An 18944-nucleotide genomic window follows, 5' to 3' on the forward strand; every position below is an offset into this window, starting at 1 on the left:
CTATCATTATTCTTTCCATAGCTCGTTGCGTCGTCCTCAATTTAAGTAGAACCCTTTTCTTAAGCCTCCAGGTTTCTGCCCCGTACTCGCGTACGGGGCAGAAAATAATTAAAAGAAGATTATTGACATATACTGATCATGCACAGCGGCCCTTTCGTTTTGATCGCACGTAAAAGAAAGGAAAGAAGAAAAAAATACACCGCATGTTTCAGTACAACTTGATACCAACTCCTTTCTTGGTACATGAGAAATTCGTATGAGGAATTGAAACCAAACAGTTTGCCTATCGTCTCGCCCCGTTTGTGAGGCGACGCTCATCATGGAGATGTCTCGTCTTGCCTTGTGTCCCAGACAGTGGCGCGTAACCACTATGGGGGATTGGCCAAGAAGCAGGCGGTTTTCCGTAAGGTTAGAAGTATAGAGAAACTAGATTTGAATAGTGGAGCGTGGGACGATAGAACTGTAATTTAGACTTGCAATGAAAATATTGGTAAAAATTTTGATGAAATAATTTACGCAAAGAAATGAAATAATAGAAACTATGAATAATTGTAGAAAATGAGCAAGGTACTCTTTTTGTCTTTCTAATAAAATTGTAAACTGCAAGAAAAGCATCTCTGTGGCTGGATCCCAGTGAAGTCGCCCCAAAAGAAAGAATGCTTGTCGAGGTTAGCGATAGGCCAAGTTTGGTAAATGAGTATTCTAATATTTTTCTTTGTCTTAGAAAGCGGCGGAATGAGAGAAAATAATGTTCGATAGTTTCAGGTCCACTGCAAAAAGAACATAGAGGGGACATAGCGAGACCAGACCTGTGTAAGTAAAAATTTAGAGGAGGTATTCGACATCTCAATTATGTAAAAGATACTTCCAATTGCCTTAAAGGACCGGGCAGGCGAGCCAACTTCAGCTGGTTCCTTTTGAACGTGCATCTCACGGACATGACGGGGCGCTGCCTTGCCGGAGGACCCTTCCAGAGAGTCAAGGAATTCAAAGAGTTTTATTAGAACATGGCCCAGTACCACGGGAGATAGCCTGACCCGTTGTGGCCGCGAATGTGCCGGGAAGCCTGGAGCTACTTCCTGAATCTTTCTTTTTTTCTTTTTTTTTCTTGAAGATAGTTTTTTCACCACGTCAGCCGACGCTTGTACGCTATGATAGGAGCGAGCAATGTAGCAACATGCAAATGGGGGCAGACTGAATGCATTCAAATTATTCATTGCATACGTCGTGTGCGGCAATCACGCGGTTGTCAGGCTCTCTTTTAGCGAATTCGAAACGTTCATGCCCTAGAATCTTTAACGCCGCCTACCGTCATATTTTCTCCGTGTGTTTGTTATGAAATAATAACGAAAGTTGTGACACATTTAGTGGAAACCGTGCGCGACATAGAGTCGAGTAATTTCATAACGCGGGTGCAAATAAACATGCGAATCTTTCTTTGCTTGTCAAAATGCCGGCGAGCGGTTTAGTGCATGAACTGGCCTGAGATTTTGTGACCTGTGTGGAGCATGGACCGACTTTGCATGAGATTTCACGTTGCTTGGTGTGAAAATGAACGCTCTCGTACGGGCATAAATTATTTCTATAACATTTGATTGCCCGCTTCCCTAAAGCTTTGCTCCACACAAGTACTAGCATTTGTTTTCATTCATAGTCCTTTGCTACTACTCCCAGTAAACGATTCGTGCAGTAATATCTAAATTGTCAACAAGTTGTCACAGTCGCCCGGTCACCAAATTAGCAATTCATTTTCTTCCGCTGGTACACGAACGAAGGGGGGGAGGGGGGGCATGTTTGTTGTCAAGTGATCCTATGGATCATAGCCCCTACAGGGAATTGCCCTCGAAATGGATATCTTATTCTCATCGGAAATACATTTTCGGGGCTGCTCTGGAGCAGGTAGGCTGTAGAGAGGCGCAATTACGTGTAAAAAGTCATGTGTCAGCTTGAAAAACTGCACGACAACTTAGGATTAAAAATGAATAGAAACTCCCCACTTGGTTCTTGAAACCTGTGGATGAAAAGAAGAGAAACGCTGGCAAGGTTTCGTCCGAGCAAGACGCTATTATGGAATAGTAGTGGGTATGAGCCACATCAACAACAGCAACAATGACTAATCTATTAATGAAGACAAAAAGGGGGCAGATACGCCGTAAAATTCCCTCTATAGCCGAGCCTACTGCCATAGGGCCTACATTGACTAGGCTGTCGTGTAGAAACTTTAACCACAACTTTGCCTTCGCGTTACCTTTACAAGGATAGGAAAGCACAAAAACACTATGTGAAGACGGCTACCGGACTGCCCGACCATTGAAAGCTGTGTCATTGTTTAGTTTTAATGATCAGCGGCTACGACGTCCGTCGTGCTAATCGACTGCCGCTTTGAATCCTACACTGTGTATCGATTACGCTAACTGATGATGATGACGGTACCTTATTTAATATTAACCCCTGCAGGAGTTTTTGGATAACGCTTCATCTTCTTTTCGCCACACTACCGCTACGTTGTGAACACGTTGTCAACCGACCTCGGACTTCCGTCTAGAGCCTGATACTGTGCTTAAAATAAAGGCGCAGTGGCAATGAGATTTTCTTCGCACAAGTGAAACATACCATGTGGGATCTGTCAATATCAGCGGCGAAGGAATAAAGTCGCAGTTTCGCCTGGAAGTGTGTAACATTGATAGCGATAGCAAAGTATTAGACTACTACACGAAGTAAGGGTCATACGATTTAACAAAGCTTATTTCTGAACTTCAGACAAAAGGTATGGTACTTGGCAGAAGAGGACGAACTGAGAGACAAATGACGTACACAGCTGCCAACTTCGAACTGTTAATTGACCAGAAATAACACAATATTATACATGAAACCTAAGTGCAAAGTAATCGCAGTAGAGATGTTGTGGAGTTCTCCTCCGTGCTCTTGGGACAAAGGAACGACAACACAGCAGTGCAAACAATCACAAGGGCATTTATTGCACCTTTCATAGATCAATGCCTGCTAGCCGAGTTGCTATCCACAAAACATGCCGATGGGCGCGCGACAAATCTAGAAGTCCGACTCACCGCGACCGGTTTGCGAGCGAATATGTTCGCCCCATGCTGGATCCCAACGCCTGGTCCTTCGCGTGTACGGTCACGCGGACGGTGGCGCGTTCCAAGGCGGCCACGCGAGACGGTCTCGCAGAAGCATGGGTCGGCGCACGCGCAGGTCGGCACGTCCGTCCCGCTTGCTTCCCGAACCCCAAAGAGAGAGAGCGCCTTGTCTCCCGGCGCCCGAGTAACCCCGCAGCGGCGCGACACTCGCGCCATCTCTCGCACCGCGCTTCAACCACATCGACCGCCGCGGGCGTCACGCAGGCCACGCGGCGAAGCGGGATTGCAGGAGATGGGTGAAAACAAGATATCTGGGGACAGCGTGAGTCGCGCATCCCCACAATGTAAAGAATAACAAATGTGATAGGCAAGTAATGAAAGTAAAGATAAACTAACAACTGTGATAGGAATTAATCACAGTAAAGATGAAGAAGTGTGATCGGAAGTAATTACAGTAATGGTAAAACAACAAGTGTCATACGGAGTAATCAGAATAAAGATAAACTAACTAGTGTGATAGGAAGCAATCAAAGTAATGCTAAATTGACGAGTGTTATAGGAAGTAATCACAGTAAAGATAAACAAGCATCACACGTGGTTTAGGTAGTTAGCAATGCGGTTTACAATACTCCCCTAAGCTGCAACAGGATTTATATTGGCCAAACGCGACGATGCTTCAACTATCGTGCGATAGTTGAAGCCGTTCGCTTCAAGCCGTTCGCTGTCAGCATTGACATGGGCGTACACTTCGCAGACCACTGCAAGCGATGTGGTTGTGTGCCACTCCTGGACCAAACGTCCTTTCTAAGGAAAGCATGAAACCGCAGTGAAAAAGACAGCTACTCGAGGCGTTCTTAATAAAAAGAGCAGGCAATGAGTGCTTTAACATGCCGTCACTACATAAAGTGACAAAGAAATGTCATTCGTAAAAGATAGGCCGTAATCGCCGCCAAGATTAGAGCGTGCAGTTGGCCTATTTGGTTTGCTCCTTGGTTTGCGCCTGTAATGCACTCGTGTTCGATAGTTCAGTTCAGTCATTGCAATTAGACTGTTATGTCTGTCCACTCTGATAATCACTGGCTTACGAGAAGTTGCCAGATCCTATCATACTCGTTAGTTTATCTTTTCTCTGATTACTTTACACTTAGGTTTCATGCATAATATTGCATGGTTTCTGGCGAAAAAACAGTTGGGAGTAGTTGCCTCAGAACATGGAAGGTGGAGCCCGTGTATGTAGTTTGTGTCTCACTTCGCCCTCGCCTGCTCAACGCCGTCCCTTTTGTACTTAAGGATTATAATTTTATCTGCCGTAATGTATTCCAGTAAACATTCGCCTACTTAATAAAAACAAGAATGGTATCACGCATGTACAAGCAGGCATGAGCAGATCTCATTCAGTGACCGCGAACACGCGCTAGCGTGATGAAGAGAGACAGCAGCGGGGTGGAATAGGCGAGCCAAAATAATGCACACACTACGGCATCAGCCATCTCAGGTCGCCTACACTTTGCAACCGCAGCAGACTAGCTAGAAGTGAGGGCGCTAGCGGCAGCGCTGAGCCGCATCATGCGCAGCCGCGGCCTCAGTAGGAGGAGAGACGTGCGCTAACCTGCCCCCTTCCCCACCTCCGCCTTGGCGCGCCCTCCTCTTCCCTTTCAGCCTCGCGCGCGATAGAAGACGCCGCGCATCGAGCCACCTTCATTCGTGGCTCATCCTCGCACGAGCTCCCTCGCACCTAAAACACACTTCATAGGCGACCTGAAGACGACGGCGACGCCGATGGTGGGAATTCGACAGGAGTGCCCGTATAATTGCTTTCCTAATACAGTCCCGAATGAATTAGGGTAGGAGTGATGACTGAAGTCCGGTACTAGTGCTCATTTGCTAAGAACTGGTGACCGAGAGCTGGCCTGGGCGTTCTTTGATGGCCCAGACCATACATGGGGCTAAGCTTATAAAGTACCTGTTGTGCCAAAAAAGCGGAGACCCCACATAGGGTGTTTTAAGGTCATTATTGGTTCATATCTTACGAATCAACACGCACAGAAAACTGTAAAGAGTTGTACAGAGGACGTCAGAAAGTTTCGCCGGTCTGCTCAAGACCCTTTAGGAGCTTTCACTGAGCGTTGCGCAAGTGGTAAAACATGTTTGCGACGCACCTTCTGAAAACGTTTGTCGCACAGGGGAAACAAGCTCGAAAAATACAATGGACTTTTCTTACGCCTGTCTTCAAATATTTTACTGTTACGCCTCCTGTTTAGGAAACAATGACACATCTGCACCGTGTTGGAGGTAAGCCTTAAAGAGCAAGAACTCGAGGAAAAGCTTCGTCCCTATGTTTTTATTAATGACCGCACAGGCGTGTTACGCTATCCTTTCTGCCTGTGCGCTTCTCGGTAGAAGAAATCTCTGAACCCTTTCACTCGCGAGAAAGGTCCGTCATTCAGGCACATGTTCGTGGCGTCCGTGAGATGGACGTTGAAGAGGAACCACGTGAAGTTGGCTCGAGTGTCCGGCTTGGCCATGATCTGGCTGGCCTGATAAAAAAAAACAGGAAGTACACGTCATTGTTCGAACTACGAAAGCACTAAAATAAGAACATGGCGAATGGAGGGAGGGTGCCAGCACCGCAAAGTGTACGCCGCAGTATTTGCAAGCAGAGCTACGTAAGCGTTAGTCCTCACAGTTCGCTATGCGTCACCTAGCGGTAGTCAGCGTAACTGCCAGAACTGCAATGGAGTGGCTGGAGTGTGGCATAGTCATGTGAGCTGTCCACAGGGTGTCGCACGCCGGCCTGTAGTGCCATGTTCGCCGACCACTTTCCGCAGCAAGTAAGAGAAAGCTGCAGGGATGGTTTTCCTGTATGAGTATTACTGCGCCGAGTAATGCGGCAGCGTCTGAGCGCTCCATTCGCTTTTCGGAGCATATACCGTGTGATCGCAAGTTCCAAGTGCGACGATTTCGCATTTGCCTCAACGCGGAAGACAAAAGGGGGGAAAATGAGCCCGATTTACCACTCGGTGGTACATTCTGTCTTAATTTGTTGTTGTAAACAAGATGTTTATGGTTTGCCTTACTAAGTCTAAACTAACACCGATGAAAACGTGACTCTTCTTTTCGGAAGCGCTTTTGTGCCCGATTTGCCTCCGTAGCTTTTCCTTCGTTCGCACAGAAAGGTGTCCGAGAACATAGTGTACCTCTATTCGCTATAGTGTTGTTGATGATGATGATGATGAGGGTGCTGATCTATTGGCCTCCCGTTTGAAATGGGGTTGTTGACATATATAGTAACTTAGCCTGTTTGAAGTAATCGAGTATGCTATACATACTTTTTATTCTAGCATTTTTCTTTACATTTCCTTAATCGTTTATCTCTCCCTAAAACTTCTGTACTACCTTCTAACGCTACCTATGCCTGTAACGGATACGCACGTATACATTTCTTCCCTGCTTTTAATGCGTAAGTATTCTTTGGCAGGTACCAAAACCCCATCACGCGTAAGTGTATGTACAAAAATACGGAATTCGCAAAGTCGTTTATACGTTATAACACTATGGAGGTACATGATAGGTAGCTTCTAAGTGATTAGGAACAATTAAAGCAAAACAAAATAATAAAAAGAGAATGCCCGTAGGGATACATAGGGCGCCTTAAAACATGCACGAGGAATCTTATAGTAGGGGTGGGCCAATTGAAATTTAGGCTTTGGTCAACTAGAAATTTCGAGGTGGGCCAAATGAAATTTTGGCGTGGCCAAACTTATATTTGGGGGTTCGCAAATTTCATATATTCAATCGGCCAGCTTTATATTTGCAAGTGGGCCAACTTGAAATGTCGACTGGGCCAAATTAAATTAGGGGCTGAGTTAACTTGAAATTTTGGGGCGGGCCAACTAGACATTTCAACGCGGGCCAATAGAAATTTGGAGGTATGTCTACGCATACTTACACAACTCCAGTGGAGTTTCTACATGTTTTTATTTTGTTCACCTAAACTATAGACGTCTCTTGCTTACATCGATTACCTACCGGTTTGTGCTTCCGTCCACCTTAAATCCAAGCGTTTTCGGGAGCTGTATGTTACCAACGGTCTCACTGGGCGAATCCATTCGAATTTTACTGGGCTGTGCTAAGCGGTGCCCGGATTTTTGCAGCAACATACCCATGCCTCTTCTTGCCGGGAATATTTGCAGCGGTACGTTTTCGTATTTCGGTAACAAGCTCGAGCCTCAAATATCAATGCGCTTGCCTTTGTGTTATCGTACAGATTTTCCTTTCTAATTTCTTTCTTCTCTTTCTTGTAAATTTCCCCGGCCTTTTCTGTTTCCATGCTTTGCATCCAATAACCTGTCTGTTTCTTTCACTTTCTTTCTGACGACTCCTGGTAGTCTATTTGCACTTTCAATTACCATGTACTTCGTTGCTAACTTTCTGGACCCGGCCCTTCCTCCCTTATGTGTCCATGCTTTTCAGGTACAGATACTTGCGCACTTTAGTCGATGAGTCCTTCTTCAAAACTAATTTTGCTCGGCGCTCATCTGACTTCAAAATAGGTTAAAACCATGTCACCCTGGACTCCCTTGTTTGTGGTTATGGGCTCCCAAAGCACATGGAAAAACACAGGTAAGCCAACTGGCCAATTAGTTTCCACTTCCAGCCCCGGCAAGATATCCGATTTTAAGCACAGAGCGGCATCAGCGAACGTCAGCGGTGGCACCATTACTCCTTTCCAGATTGCACGCACCATATCATACTTATTGGGAGCCTAACGTGCTCTACATTTCAATATCCTTGCATTCCGCTTCCCCTTTGTTTTCAGGTAATCTTGGTGGTTGCTCGAGTAAGTCTTTGCTTCCTTTATGTATATGCAACTCCAACTAATGCTTGACCCTGCCGCGCCCAGAACCGGCCAATATATGTTCAACCGCATGCTCTCACATTATAGCGAGCGCTGCAACACTGCCTCGTAGTTCTCAAATCGTCGTGATGCCGCCGCGCAGAAGTTGAAAAAGATTTTAAAAAAAACGGAATGTCGAAAGACTTTTGCTGTGTACCATTATGGACGTGTCATCGCTGTGGAAAGACCCCAGCTGATCATTTCATCGTTTCCCGAAAGCACGTCCGACTACGCGCAATGGAGAGCGATAGCTAAGAAACTTGGGCATTGGGGAAAATGTGGCTGAGGCTAGAGTTGTTCGTTCAAAACGCTCCACTCGGGGCGACATCTTTATTCCCAGAGAGTAAAGCAATGCTTTCGCTTTGCAAATTCTAAAATGTTGTTGGAGTTTCAAATCGCAAACTGTACTTTGCTTAGGCATGTTCTTTAATAAATTAGTGATGTATGATTAAGCTTCATTTGGTTTGGTTAGTTTAGTTTTCTGCTCCAGCATTAGTGCTAGTAAGGCTTTAGGCAGTAAGAATATCCTCGATAATGTACTTTGTATGCAGGCACCGGTAGCAGGAACGATAACTGGCTCGGAAGGTCTGATGTTGCTCATGAGACATGGTATGCCGTGAGGCGGCATATCGTTGTCATAGCATGCTCTTGTTTAGCGGTGGAAGCACAAGCGGCTGCTTTCTCCTTCAATGAGAAAGCAGCCGCTTGATTCATTCTATATTTTTATACACGATATAACAGGAGGTCCCCCTGACAGTTTTTACTTTGGAACCTCCTCCTGCATTACATTTCCTTTGTAATTGTAATAATGTTTAATAATAATAAAATTGATTGACTGATTGTGATTGATGGATTGTGCTTGATTGATTGATTGATTGATTGATTGATTGACGAATTAAACTAGTGGCGCTTTGCGCCACTAGTTTAATTTCCGACATTGTGTGCACAGCTAAACTTCATTACAAGTGACTCAATTTGTTTTAAAGTCATGCATTTACACTAATGCATTTGACTTTGCCTAAAGAAAACCCCCGATAAACTTGGGAAACGTGTTGGAAGAAACGCAACATGATCTGATTTGTTGTTATTTCATTCTAACGCTTCACCGGGGTTTTAGAATTCCTACGGGTGGCAGGTGTCTGCTGTGTTTTCAAGCTTGGACTTCACCTCAAACACTGCGTACTGCAAGCGCGAACAGCCGCGTCATCAGTCACAGGCCACCTTATCACACGCATCAGCTAACCCTAAAGAGAAAGGTTCACTCCGACTCCAGAACGAAACTCTCATCCGTTTTTTTATGCCAATACACGCTGACCAGGTGATGTAACAGTTTTTAGCCTCCTTTTATCAGTGCACAATATGTGTATTTGCTTTCACAATGCACGGCGGGCGTTATTGGCTATATATTGTAGGATGCTATGCGATATACTGCAACAAGAGTGGCAGTGCGGATATGCCAATGAGGGACGAAAACAGTCAAATATCATATTCGTGACAATGCAATAACTTAGTGGAACAAGTGTTTGCATCTTTCGGAAGCCCGCTACGCACGAACACTTCCCTTTCTAATCTTGGGCAGGTGTTTTAAAGGCCTCTTTGGCATTAAAAAGGCTGATGCGGCTATAGAGCCCGGACGTTTGCACTGACAGCGCAAGGATTTAAGCAGTTTATTCGCTGAAACCTTTGAGACCGATCGAAATAAGGTAACCGGCATCAAGGACCCTTCCCGCTTCGACGAAATGCCTCCATTCTACGCCACAAACGAGGAACTTGAGAACAGCACCAAGCGAAACAGCCGCCATGGACCTAGATATCGTAGTATATTTTGTTTATTTGGACACTGTTACAGCACAGGTAACGGACTCTGTATTTGTCAATAGGCTGTCCCTGCACAGTATCCCCGCACAATCTTCAGGCTGCAACCAACTGGAGCATAGGAACCTTGTCTTTCTTTTTCACGAGCACCGCCATATATCGTAGGCAGTGGCGCCATCTATTAGAGAGCTTTAGTTTAGGGGACGCAAGCGGCTTGCGTACGCAAGAACTAGGGGCGACGCTACTGCGCATGCGCAGACCGCTACGTCTAATTGCGTTCTTGGGTTGTTTGACCGGCCGAAAACATCACTGCCCCTAAGTGGTCACGTTACCCACGTGACTCTCGCATGGTAGGAGAACTTACGAGTAGCTAACGGGTAGATCATCTAATAAATATTTCTCCAAGTGTCGACAAACATCGTTTTTAAATATATATTAGAGAAGTTTAGCGTGTCCGGTATTCGGATAAACGCTGTTGGGGCGGAGCCATAAACGGGAGCGGCCTGCATGGTGCATCCACCTGCCGGCGCAAAGCTCAAACGGACAAAAGCTGCTAATATTGCTGTAACCAAGTCTATTCTACTTCGCTGCTGGTGTAAATTTTCAGCACTGGCGTAATTATGTTGCTGCCAAAAAGTTATACCTGCAGCAAAGTGAAATACACTTGGTTACTGCAATATTAGCTGTTTTTGTCTGTTTGAGCTTTGCGCCACCAGGTGGCTGCACCATGCAGACCGCTCCCGTTCATGGCTCCACCCCAACGCCCCCGCCTGCGTTTACCCGAATACCGGACACTCTAAATCTCTCTATTAACTGCTTTTAATAACAATAGTTTTATGTGCTTTACTTCATATGCTTGATTTCATGTTTTAAAAATGATAACGAAGCAAAGATCAGACGATGATGGCGCTGCGAGCGCATGCGACCTCACAGCGGCTTGCGTTTGGGGCCGCTAACCTATAAGGTGTTTCTGCTTGCGTACGCAAACGCAAACGCACCCAAGCGCCAGGGGCCACGACGACTTGCGTCCCCTAAACTAAAACTTTCTATTAGCCGTCGTAGTACTGGCTTGGGCAAACGCTCCTTGTTGTATGCCAGGTATACGCTCGGCGGCACTTGTTGGTGGTTGCTTACGTGCTCAAGCATTCTATTTATTATGACGTGGGCGTCTTCTACGTTGGAAGCGGTTCTGTGAGACGTATTGAAGTGATTTAACTTGGCATGGCCGGAATTTTTGCTGCGGATGATGCGTGCGGAGCACCAAGCGCGATATGTGCGCCTGAGTTTGAGCATGCAACCAGCCACAGGGGTAAGTTGTGTATTACTTAAGAAAATGTTTCGTGAATCTGCCCGTGGTGCAACATTGTCTGTGTAGCTCTATGCTGTGATGTATCAGCAATGAGTAGTTGAGAAATACACGCGACGATCTTAACAACGTGGTACCGTTTCGATACGGAATAAGTTGCGCTCTTCATTCGAAAAGTGTTCAAATTGCTTTCTGTAGATACTGTGCGCAGCTACATCGTTTATTCGACGAATAAAGTAGTTTTGGTTAGTGCTAACAGTATCACGTACAGAATGAGTAACACATCTCGAGTGGTCGAGCGGAAGGCTGCGGACTTCCGCTCGACCGAAATACTTAATAAACGTCCGAAATAGTTTGAACTGCACGGTTTATATCTACTTGTTCTATAGCACATGTTGCCGAGCATGCGGTATGGGCATAGCTGGATTTATTGCGACATTAGCCCGTTTCTTTCTTTATTTCTCGAAAGATGGCGAAGAAGTGGGGCCAATTGACCAATCAGACAAGCGTGAAATACAAACTTTCTAAACCGCAAGTGGTGAAAATTCACCTTTAATGGTCGGCCTCGTTCGGTCTGACCACTACGACGCACTCACCCGTTTTCCGGAAATTATTTTCTCACAATTAGTCGCCTCATTTTGTTTACGCGACCGCCTTTTGATATTACTGCTTGACGAGGCAAAGAGGCAATGACGAAGCACACAACTGATATGTATCATGCTGGTTTACCAACCGCAGTTATCGCTCGATTGAGCCACGCCTTCGACCTCATACAGGACGCCGACGTAGATATAGCATAGTATAGCCTTAAAATGCGCGAGAACGATACCGGTGGCTGACGCAAATATTTAATAATTGGCGTTCAGATGCTTCAGGGCTGCATTGGGTTAGTAATACGCACGAGCACTCAGGCGCTTCAGTTACCACTCCAAGCGATCACATTCTGAGATTTCCGAACTTGCGCCGCCAATTCACCGACGCCGCTGTTCTTTGCCGAGTGGAAACCCATATAGCCACATTGGTTCACAATGCGTACACATACCTTGGCTGATAATGCACTTTGCATGCTTTCGCGACCAACAGAAATTTACGCATACAGGAGTTTTTGATGCTCGTAAAAGCAACACAGTACTTTTACCGAGGACCTTGCTCGACCATTGAACGCGTAAATGCTTTCGCAGAATAAATTTCAAAAACTTCTACAATTCTTTCCACAGCACAAGAATGCAACACATTCAAGCAGCGCCGCAACGGCTCGTACAAGCCAGAGTGGAGGAATAGTCTCGCAGCGCGCCCTTTCCTCCTCGCCTGGTGACATGGTCTATAAGGTAACTGTAGGCTAGTTCAGGGTGTCTCACATCCAGTGTTTGACGCTCTACGACGCAACATTCGCAAGCAGGGTTCACGTTTGTCACAGCGACAGCAAGGACCACCACCGACATTCACGATTTTGCTTCCATTGTTTCATGCAATACGGTACATCCATAGCACAAGTCCTTAATAAGAAATATTTTCGTGGTGGATTTCCTCAGCCTGCTAGCACATCAATGTATAACGCTCAGCCAATAATAAATCAATGACACTCCAAGTACCATTGCGACCGACATACCCAGCTCTATTTTTCTGCTTTGCCGCAGCCAGGTGCGGCCCATATATCTGGGGTGCTACGTCAGGCTCAGTTGCCGATGCTGCACGGTGCTGTGATGTTCTTGCGTTTTCAGGTTCGCGAAGGCGGTAGTAATAACCACCGTCTCTAGTAATTTGTAATTCGTGATCTACTTTCGTGCCAACGGGTTCTTCACAACGTTTGTTGTTCTCGCGCCAGAGTACCCACATGACTACTGCAGAAAGACATCATTTCACTTCTGTAGTATTTAAGTTCACATATGTACAACTCTAGTATCATGAATATCGCAGTCTCCCTTGAAACTAACGAGCCATGCTTAGACAAAATTACGGCAATGACAAAAGAGGCGGCGTTGCGCGTTATGTATTTTGGATGCGCTTTCCTGTTTTGCGAAGCACAAGATTTCGAAGCTGAGATCACTTGTGCCTGGAAGATGAGACCAGCTGGAATGGGTGCAACATTGATGAGTGTTCCTACGTCCATGTAGTGAGAACCGTCTGAGCTGAGAGTTGCATAAGAATAAAACTCGTTAAAACCGAAGTTTGGGCGAGTTGGTAAGGCATATTTGAAACAGAACAGAGCGGTTTTCACGGGCACAAGCTGGGAGAAATGACAGCGCTCGTCCGCGTCCTTTCTTCCTGCTTGTCTCCATGAAAACCGCGATGTTCTGTTTCAAGCATAAGAATAACTTTACCTTTAGTTTCATGAGATCCAGTGTGTCGTGCGTCTGGAAGATTCTCCGACCGTCGAACACCTGGACATTCTCAGCGTCATTGAGTGCAATGACCACCTTTTCAAAGTTGAGCTCATATGTGTCGGCCTGACACGCCTGCACGCGGGAGGTGCGAGAACAATATATAGACCAATAAGAATATTTTATGATATACATGGTACATTGCGGGTAACACCTAGAACTTATGGGTTCGCTAGTCGCGAGAAACAGATATGGCAGAACAAAATGTCGCAGGTTCGCCTGAAATGCGAAGCATAAATTGCCATAGCAATTTTTTAGACAGCTGTACGTAACAAAAATGGTAGTTTTATCGCTCGCATAAACTTGTAAACATTCTGCTTACTAACTAAATCAACAATCATAGTGTCACTCGCGTGCAGGCAAACGTGGACACATATAGCTGGATGATATGCTTATTTTGGCAACGACCACTGGTATTGAAAACACTGGCTTGAGGAAGTACGGCAGCAGTAGCGAGCGAATTGACCTTCGTGCTGCCTCTCGTTTCAACGCGAACTAGCAGCGAGAACAGTGCACACGAAGCTATCAGCCCTCGGCATCTCTAGACTCTATCACCATTGCAGGTCGGTTTCAAGATAGGGGCCGCGCCAATGCGCACAGACACGCCAGGTAGAGGCCGCTTTAGTGGCCGCCAACCGATGAATATTTACGCGTTGTTATTGCACATTCGTTTTTCTTCATGCTTACCCATTACGGACTCGGTATTGTCTGCTGTGATCCCGTTTGAATAGAAGTTCAGCGCCAGTTCTCGCGTAGTGGGCATTATCATCTGCTAAAGACGAACGGAGCAAAGTGTGTCTTCCTCCGCAGTACCTAGGCCCTAGGCCCAGTACCGATACTTTTCTCTCACAAATAACTCATGCGCACAAACGACACGCACAGGCGGCACAGGTGTCGCTTGTCTGCAGTTTTCCAGAAACGCATACGCTCGGGTACGCAGAAGCCGAACTCTATCTGTAAAACATGTGTGCACGCAGCTAGAAAGTTCTCGCCTCTCCTACCAGACGCACTTTAAATTCGCGAACGTTGGCTCGCTATTATAAATCAGCAAGACCCCAACATACCATAGCATCCGCGGTATGGTGCTGCAGACGGTGAACTGTCGTAAACTTCGCTGAAACCTTTCTGTTATCTGCCAAGATCTCGTTCAGCAAACAATTTGCCGATTGTTTTACAGTTTATTGTGGATCAAGTGGGCTGCACACTAGAAACACTAACTTTCTTCGAAGCAGTAAGTGTTTTACATCATAGTAATTACTTTTATTGCGCAATGTCGAAGGAAAAGAAAGATCCTCCTATTGTCGAGCGTTTGTGTCGCTAAAGGTGTGTTTTGAGAACTAACGCTCAGCTTCTGTCATGCAGACTAACACCAGGGTATCGAATCGAAAATTTTTCTTGTTTCAATTTTTGTTCTGGCTCGTCGGAAAGGTTCATTTCCTGTTCAACTCTGCAAAGAAAAAAATGTCGGTTCAAACTGATTTGAAGTGGTACATAATGTTTGAAGGACATAATAATTGTCATAGAAAAACAACAATTTATTTTATATGAAAAATATACTGCGCTTCTCAGCTGTACAAATGGAACCTTTTTTCAACTTCTTTTTTAAATCATGATATTGAAGCACACCTCAAAAGCAGTATGGCTTTCAGCAAGCCGCGGGAGAAGCGCGGCCTTTGGGCTGATAAAACATATGCTACTGCCGAGAAGGCTTGCCCCACGCTAACTTGTGTAGCCGGTACTCAGACAGCAATTGACGCTTTGTACAGCTTCGCCTGTCGCTTCTTTTTATTGCGACAGCAATCATATGGATGCTCCAAGCGAATTTTTGCCGGTGCTGTCGCCGTCGCCTTGAAGTACCGTTTCGGTATATGTAGGCTATATGCCACGCACGGCTATATTGCATGCGGTATATGCGGGTTACATTGCTGCACCATTCTATCAATATAGTTGTTCATACCAGGTTTGGCACTCTTGACAAAATTATTCCTCAGAATCTTGTGATTGGCCGCCCTTAAGGAAATGTCATGAACCAAAACTCCGATAGAGCATGCCTTTAATCTTAAGTCTTCTCAAGGTTCAATACTAAAAGTGCGACACAATAAGAGGGCTAAAACCTCATAACCTCCGCTGGCTATAAGGATTCTGCAAGGCCTCCTACTTGCTCCCAAATATGTTGCACCCAAATCGAGCTCTCCTCTTTCGAGAGAATGCCTTCAACAAGCTTTTTCAGCTCAACTAATTTTGCCAGCATGTGCTCGGTAGACATGCATTGCGTTTGACAGTCTATGATGGGCTTTGCAGTTTCATTTTTCTAATTAGTGGCATAACAGTCTGAACGCGCAACCTCTTTACAAGCGCGTGGTAGTCTCGTATAATATAAATAGAGCTCGACGTCTTCAGTGCATCACTGAAAGCTAACCACAATATATGAACAGCAGGCCTGAATTTTCGCAGTAAACCAGATTCGTCAAGACTGATACAGACTCTTCAGAATCGTCCAAGAGCTGGGAGGGTGTTGGGTGTTGCAAAGATCACTTCCTCTTCAGAATCAGACATGCGATGTTCGTTCTCTTCACGGAGAAGCTTTAATTAATATTGTCAGTTGTAAAACTATACGCGTTACTTAGGCAACGGTCCTAGCGAGGCAGCGTGTTTGTGACTTCCGCCTTCAGGTTTTCACCTGTGTGGCGCTTAGTTCCTGTATTCCGATAGCAAATATATAGACAATACAGGCGTATTTCCCGCCTTCGTCGTCGCCGTTGGAGTTGCCGTTGGAGTTGCCGTGATGTTTTGTATAAAGTCCCGATACAGTCCTATGGGACCTCCTTATGTTTGCTACGCACATGAAATTTTCTGTACTTTAACACAACATAAATTATGAAATTATGAAATTAGGAAGAAAAGTCCAAGGACGATAACATTGTGGCCGCGCATCCTATGTTGCATGTGCGAGTGAAAGCGTGGGAGGGTAAGCCGACGATGGATGCTCAATATCGCGCAAGCAAGGAACGAAGGCGGGTAGGAAGCGCTGTCTTCCATCGCGCGCTAGGCACCTGGGGAAGGGAAGGGAGAGGTGCTAGTGAGCTATGGCAAATGAGGGGGTTGTTAGCGAGCTATGCATAGCCTTCCACGCAAAAAGGTGCCGCTTTTTGGACGAATTAAAAGTGGCGTGCCCACTTACGCTGTACCCACGGTTGACGAGCAGCTCAGTTTTTGCTCTCAGCGCTATATCACTCCTAACCTCACTTTCCGATCGTAGATTATGAAAACATGCATCTGCTTTACGTTCGCTGCCAAGAAAGAAAGAAAAACGATAGTCGGAAGCATGCTGGCCTTTTCTAACACCATTTGCATTAACGAAGAAAGCGAGGGGCCGGCGTCCCTTTTCTGGGTCACGCCTCAATTCTCGCGATCAGATTTGCTTTTGTAGAGCCGGTTATGGCTTATCGAAGCCGCCATACGTGCTTACCGGGTGCGTCCCTTCAGTGAGAAGGCGTACACATGTATCCCTCTAAAACGCGTCAGTGTATCTCACTCGAGAAATAGTAAGGACATTAAGCCTGCCTGGGAGTAGTCCGCCAGGCCGAACCCAGTGCAGGACTGGTACGAGGCAGATATCGCCACATCATACTCCTTGCCCAGGGTGTAGTACACCACGCCCATCTGGAGAGCGAAGGCCACGATAAGCGAGGGCCTCGCGAATCCTGCCTTGATCATGGGGGATGCCGCCTCCTGGGAATTCAAGCGCAACGTAAAGAGCGCGATTAGGACGAACTTGGCGACTGCCAGTGAGCAGATGCCGGGTCTCTAAAAGAGCTCGGGCTGGTTAGCCTTATGTTAGAAGAGTTGATTGTTGGGCTAATTTGTTTTCCATAATTGAACTAGTAACTTAGCGCAATGAAAACCACAGAGACAAAAAAAGGTGGACAAGGACAAGCACTTGTCTTTGTGCAACTTTCTTGTCGCTGTGGTTATTATTGTGCGAAGCTGCCAGTTCAACAATAGTTAGCCGTAGATCGTGAGTAGGACTTGTTTCTCGTCCAGTTCGTACAGTTTCATCCTGGAAGAAGTGGCACAAATCAAGACGACACGTTAGGATAGGTGCCCATTACGATAATAAAGTTGCTAGGGGCATCTGTATTGTCTTCTGAGTGTGGACCTGTTTTTATTTAAATTTTTTTGTCATTTCTACCAGCATAGATCGCGACATTAGAGAAATTAAGGTTATGGATCAGTTTACGCTTATATTTGTTCTACAATTCCAGTGTCATTGTCGTTTGGGGTCACAGATATACAGTTCCCTAAAACGCTCCTCACAAGTGTTGGATGTTGCACACAAATGAGCGTAATTCTTAGATCATGCGATGTTGAACCTGTAAAGAAAAGTATTTAGGAAGAAGCACAAAGCTTGAAATGTGTTTCTGAAAGCTGTTTAAAAAGAAAAACTACAGGGGATATGAGTAACGTCTTTAGGATATACAGGGTGTTTCAGCGAACACTTTCAAATTTTGTTTAAAGGTTGCCTGTGGCAGCCAGCTCAGTTCTTGTTTACGAGCCGGTCTACACGAAGCGGCCGACACTACTTGCCCAAAATTTTAAATGCGATATTGACTAATCAACAGGCATTCACTAATTACCTTTTTAGCTAATTATCATATGGCCCATATTGCTAATTACACATTCAAGCAGTGGACTTCGCAAGGCGGATTCACTTGGAACGAATTCTCAGAAGAACGCCAGTTTCAAAATATAAATTCCTGAACTTTGCGGAGAAATGCATTGGAGTTCCAGTTGCTTATGTGATTCAGTGCATGAAAAGACGTTTTGTTAACAAATTAACTGGAACGCCAATGGCTTTCTTTGCAAAGGTCTGGATTTTATATTTCTAAAGCGGTGTCATCTCGAAAATTCGTTCCATGTGGATTCGCCTTTCGAACTTCACGGCTATAATTTGTAAATTTTGATATGGGCCATGATTTAATTAGATAAAGCCTTAATTAGTGAATTTTTTATTAATTAGTCGATCTTCCATCTCAATTTCTTGTACAAGTATTGTCTACCGCTTCGAGTAGACCAGCTCATGAACTATAATTGTGATATCTACCACAGGCAACTTTTCAAGATTTTTGAAAGTGTTCGCAGAAACATTCTGTATATGTACAGATGAAACAGCGAGCGCACCGATGTACATTGTGGGGACAGCTGAAAACTTAAATGAATTCCATCAGAACATCGGTATCCTCTTCATGCTAGTCATTCTTCTCTCCCGCAGAGACAACGTCACAGCTTTTGCTTTTGGCTCACGTGCGCAGATTTCGAATACGCCATATAGCCAGCAGCAACACTAACTTCCGAAACCCTTGAAATGCATGCGGTGCGTAACAGCCACCGGAAGCGTGACACAAAGGAAGAAAGTGCGAAAAAGAGGGAAAAAAATGGCAGAAAGC

General features: G+C 45.4%; 1 protein-coding gene across 1 annotated transcript; it reads right to left on the reverse strand.

The window, feature by feature from the left end:
• Positions 1-5433: 5433 nt before the first annotated feature.
• Positions 5434-17214, reverse strand: LOC142588778 (uncharacterized). The gene is made up of 3 exons (XM_075700596.1): positions 17062-17214; positions 13438-13572; positions 5434-5635 (listed from the first exon to the last, which is right to left on the reverse strand). The coding sequence occupies exons 1-3, from the start codon at positions 17212-17214 to the stop codon at positions 5468-5470; spliced, it is 456 nt and encodes a 151-aa protein (XP_075556711.1). The 3' UTR covers positions 5434-5467.
• Between the last annotated feature and the right edge of the window lie 1730 nt (positions 17215-18944).

The sequence above is a fragment of the Dermacentor variabilis genome, chromosome 7, assembly GCF_050947875.1.
Source record: "Dermacentor variabilis isolate Ectoservices chromosome 7, ASM5094787v1, whole genome shotgun sequence".
Taxonomy (NCBI): domain Eukaryota; kingdom Metazoa; phylum Arthropoda; class Arachnida; order Ixodida; family Ixodidae; genus Dermacentor; species Dermacentor variabilis.

What these genes read in the sequence shown, in the direction of transcription:
- LOC142588778 (XM_075700596.1), bottom strand. Translation starts at nt 17,214, where the DNA reads ATGATCAAGGCAGGATTCGCGAGGCCCTCGCTTATCGTGGCCTTCGCT. An exon ending in GCCTGGCGGACTACTCCCAG is followed by an intron (nt 13,573 to 17,061) that starts GCAGGCTTAATG and finishes TCCCGCGTGCAG; the next exon opens with GCGTGTCAGGCCGACACATA. An exon ending in TGGATCTCATGAAACTAAAG is followed by an intron (nt 5,636 to 13,437) that starts GTAAAGTTATTC and finishes TTTTTTTATCAG; the next exon opens with GCCAGCCAGATCATGGCCAA.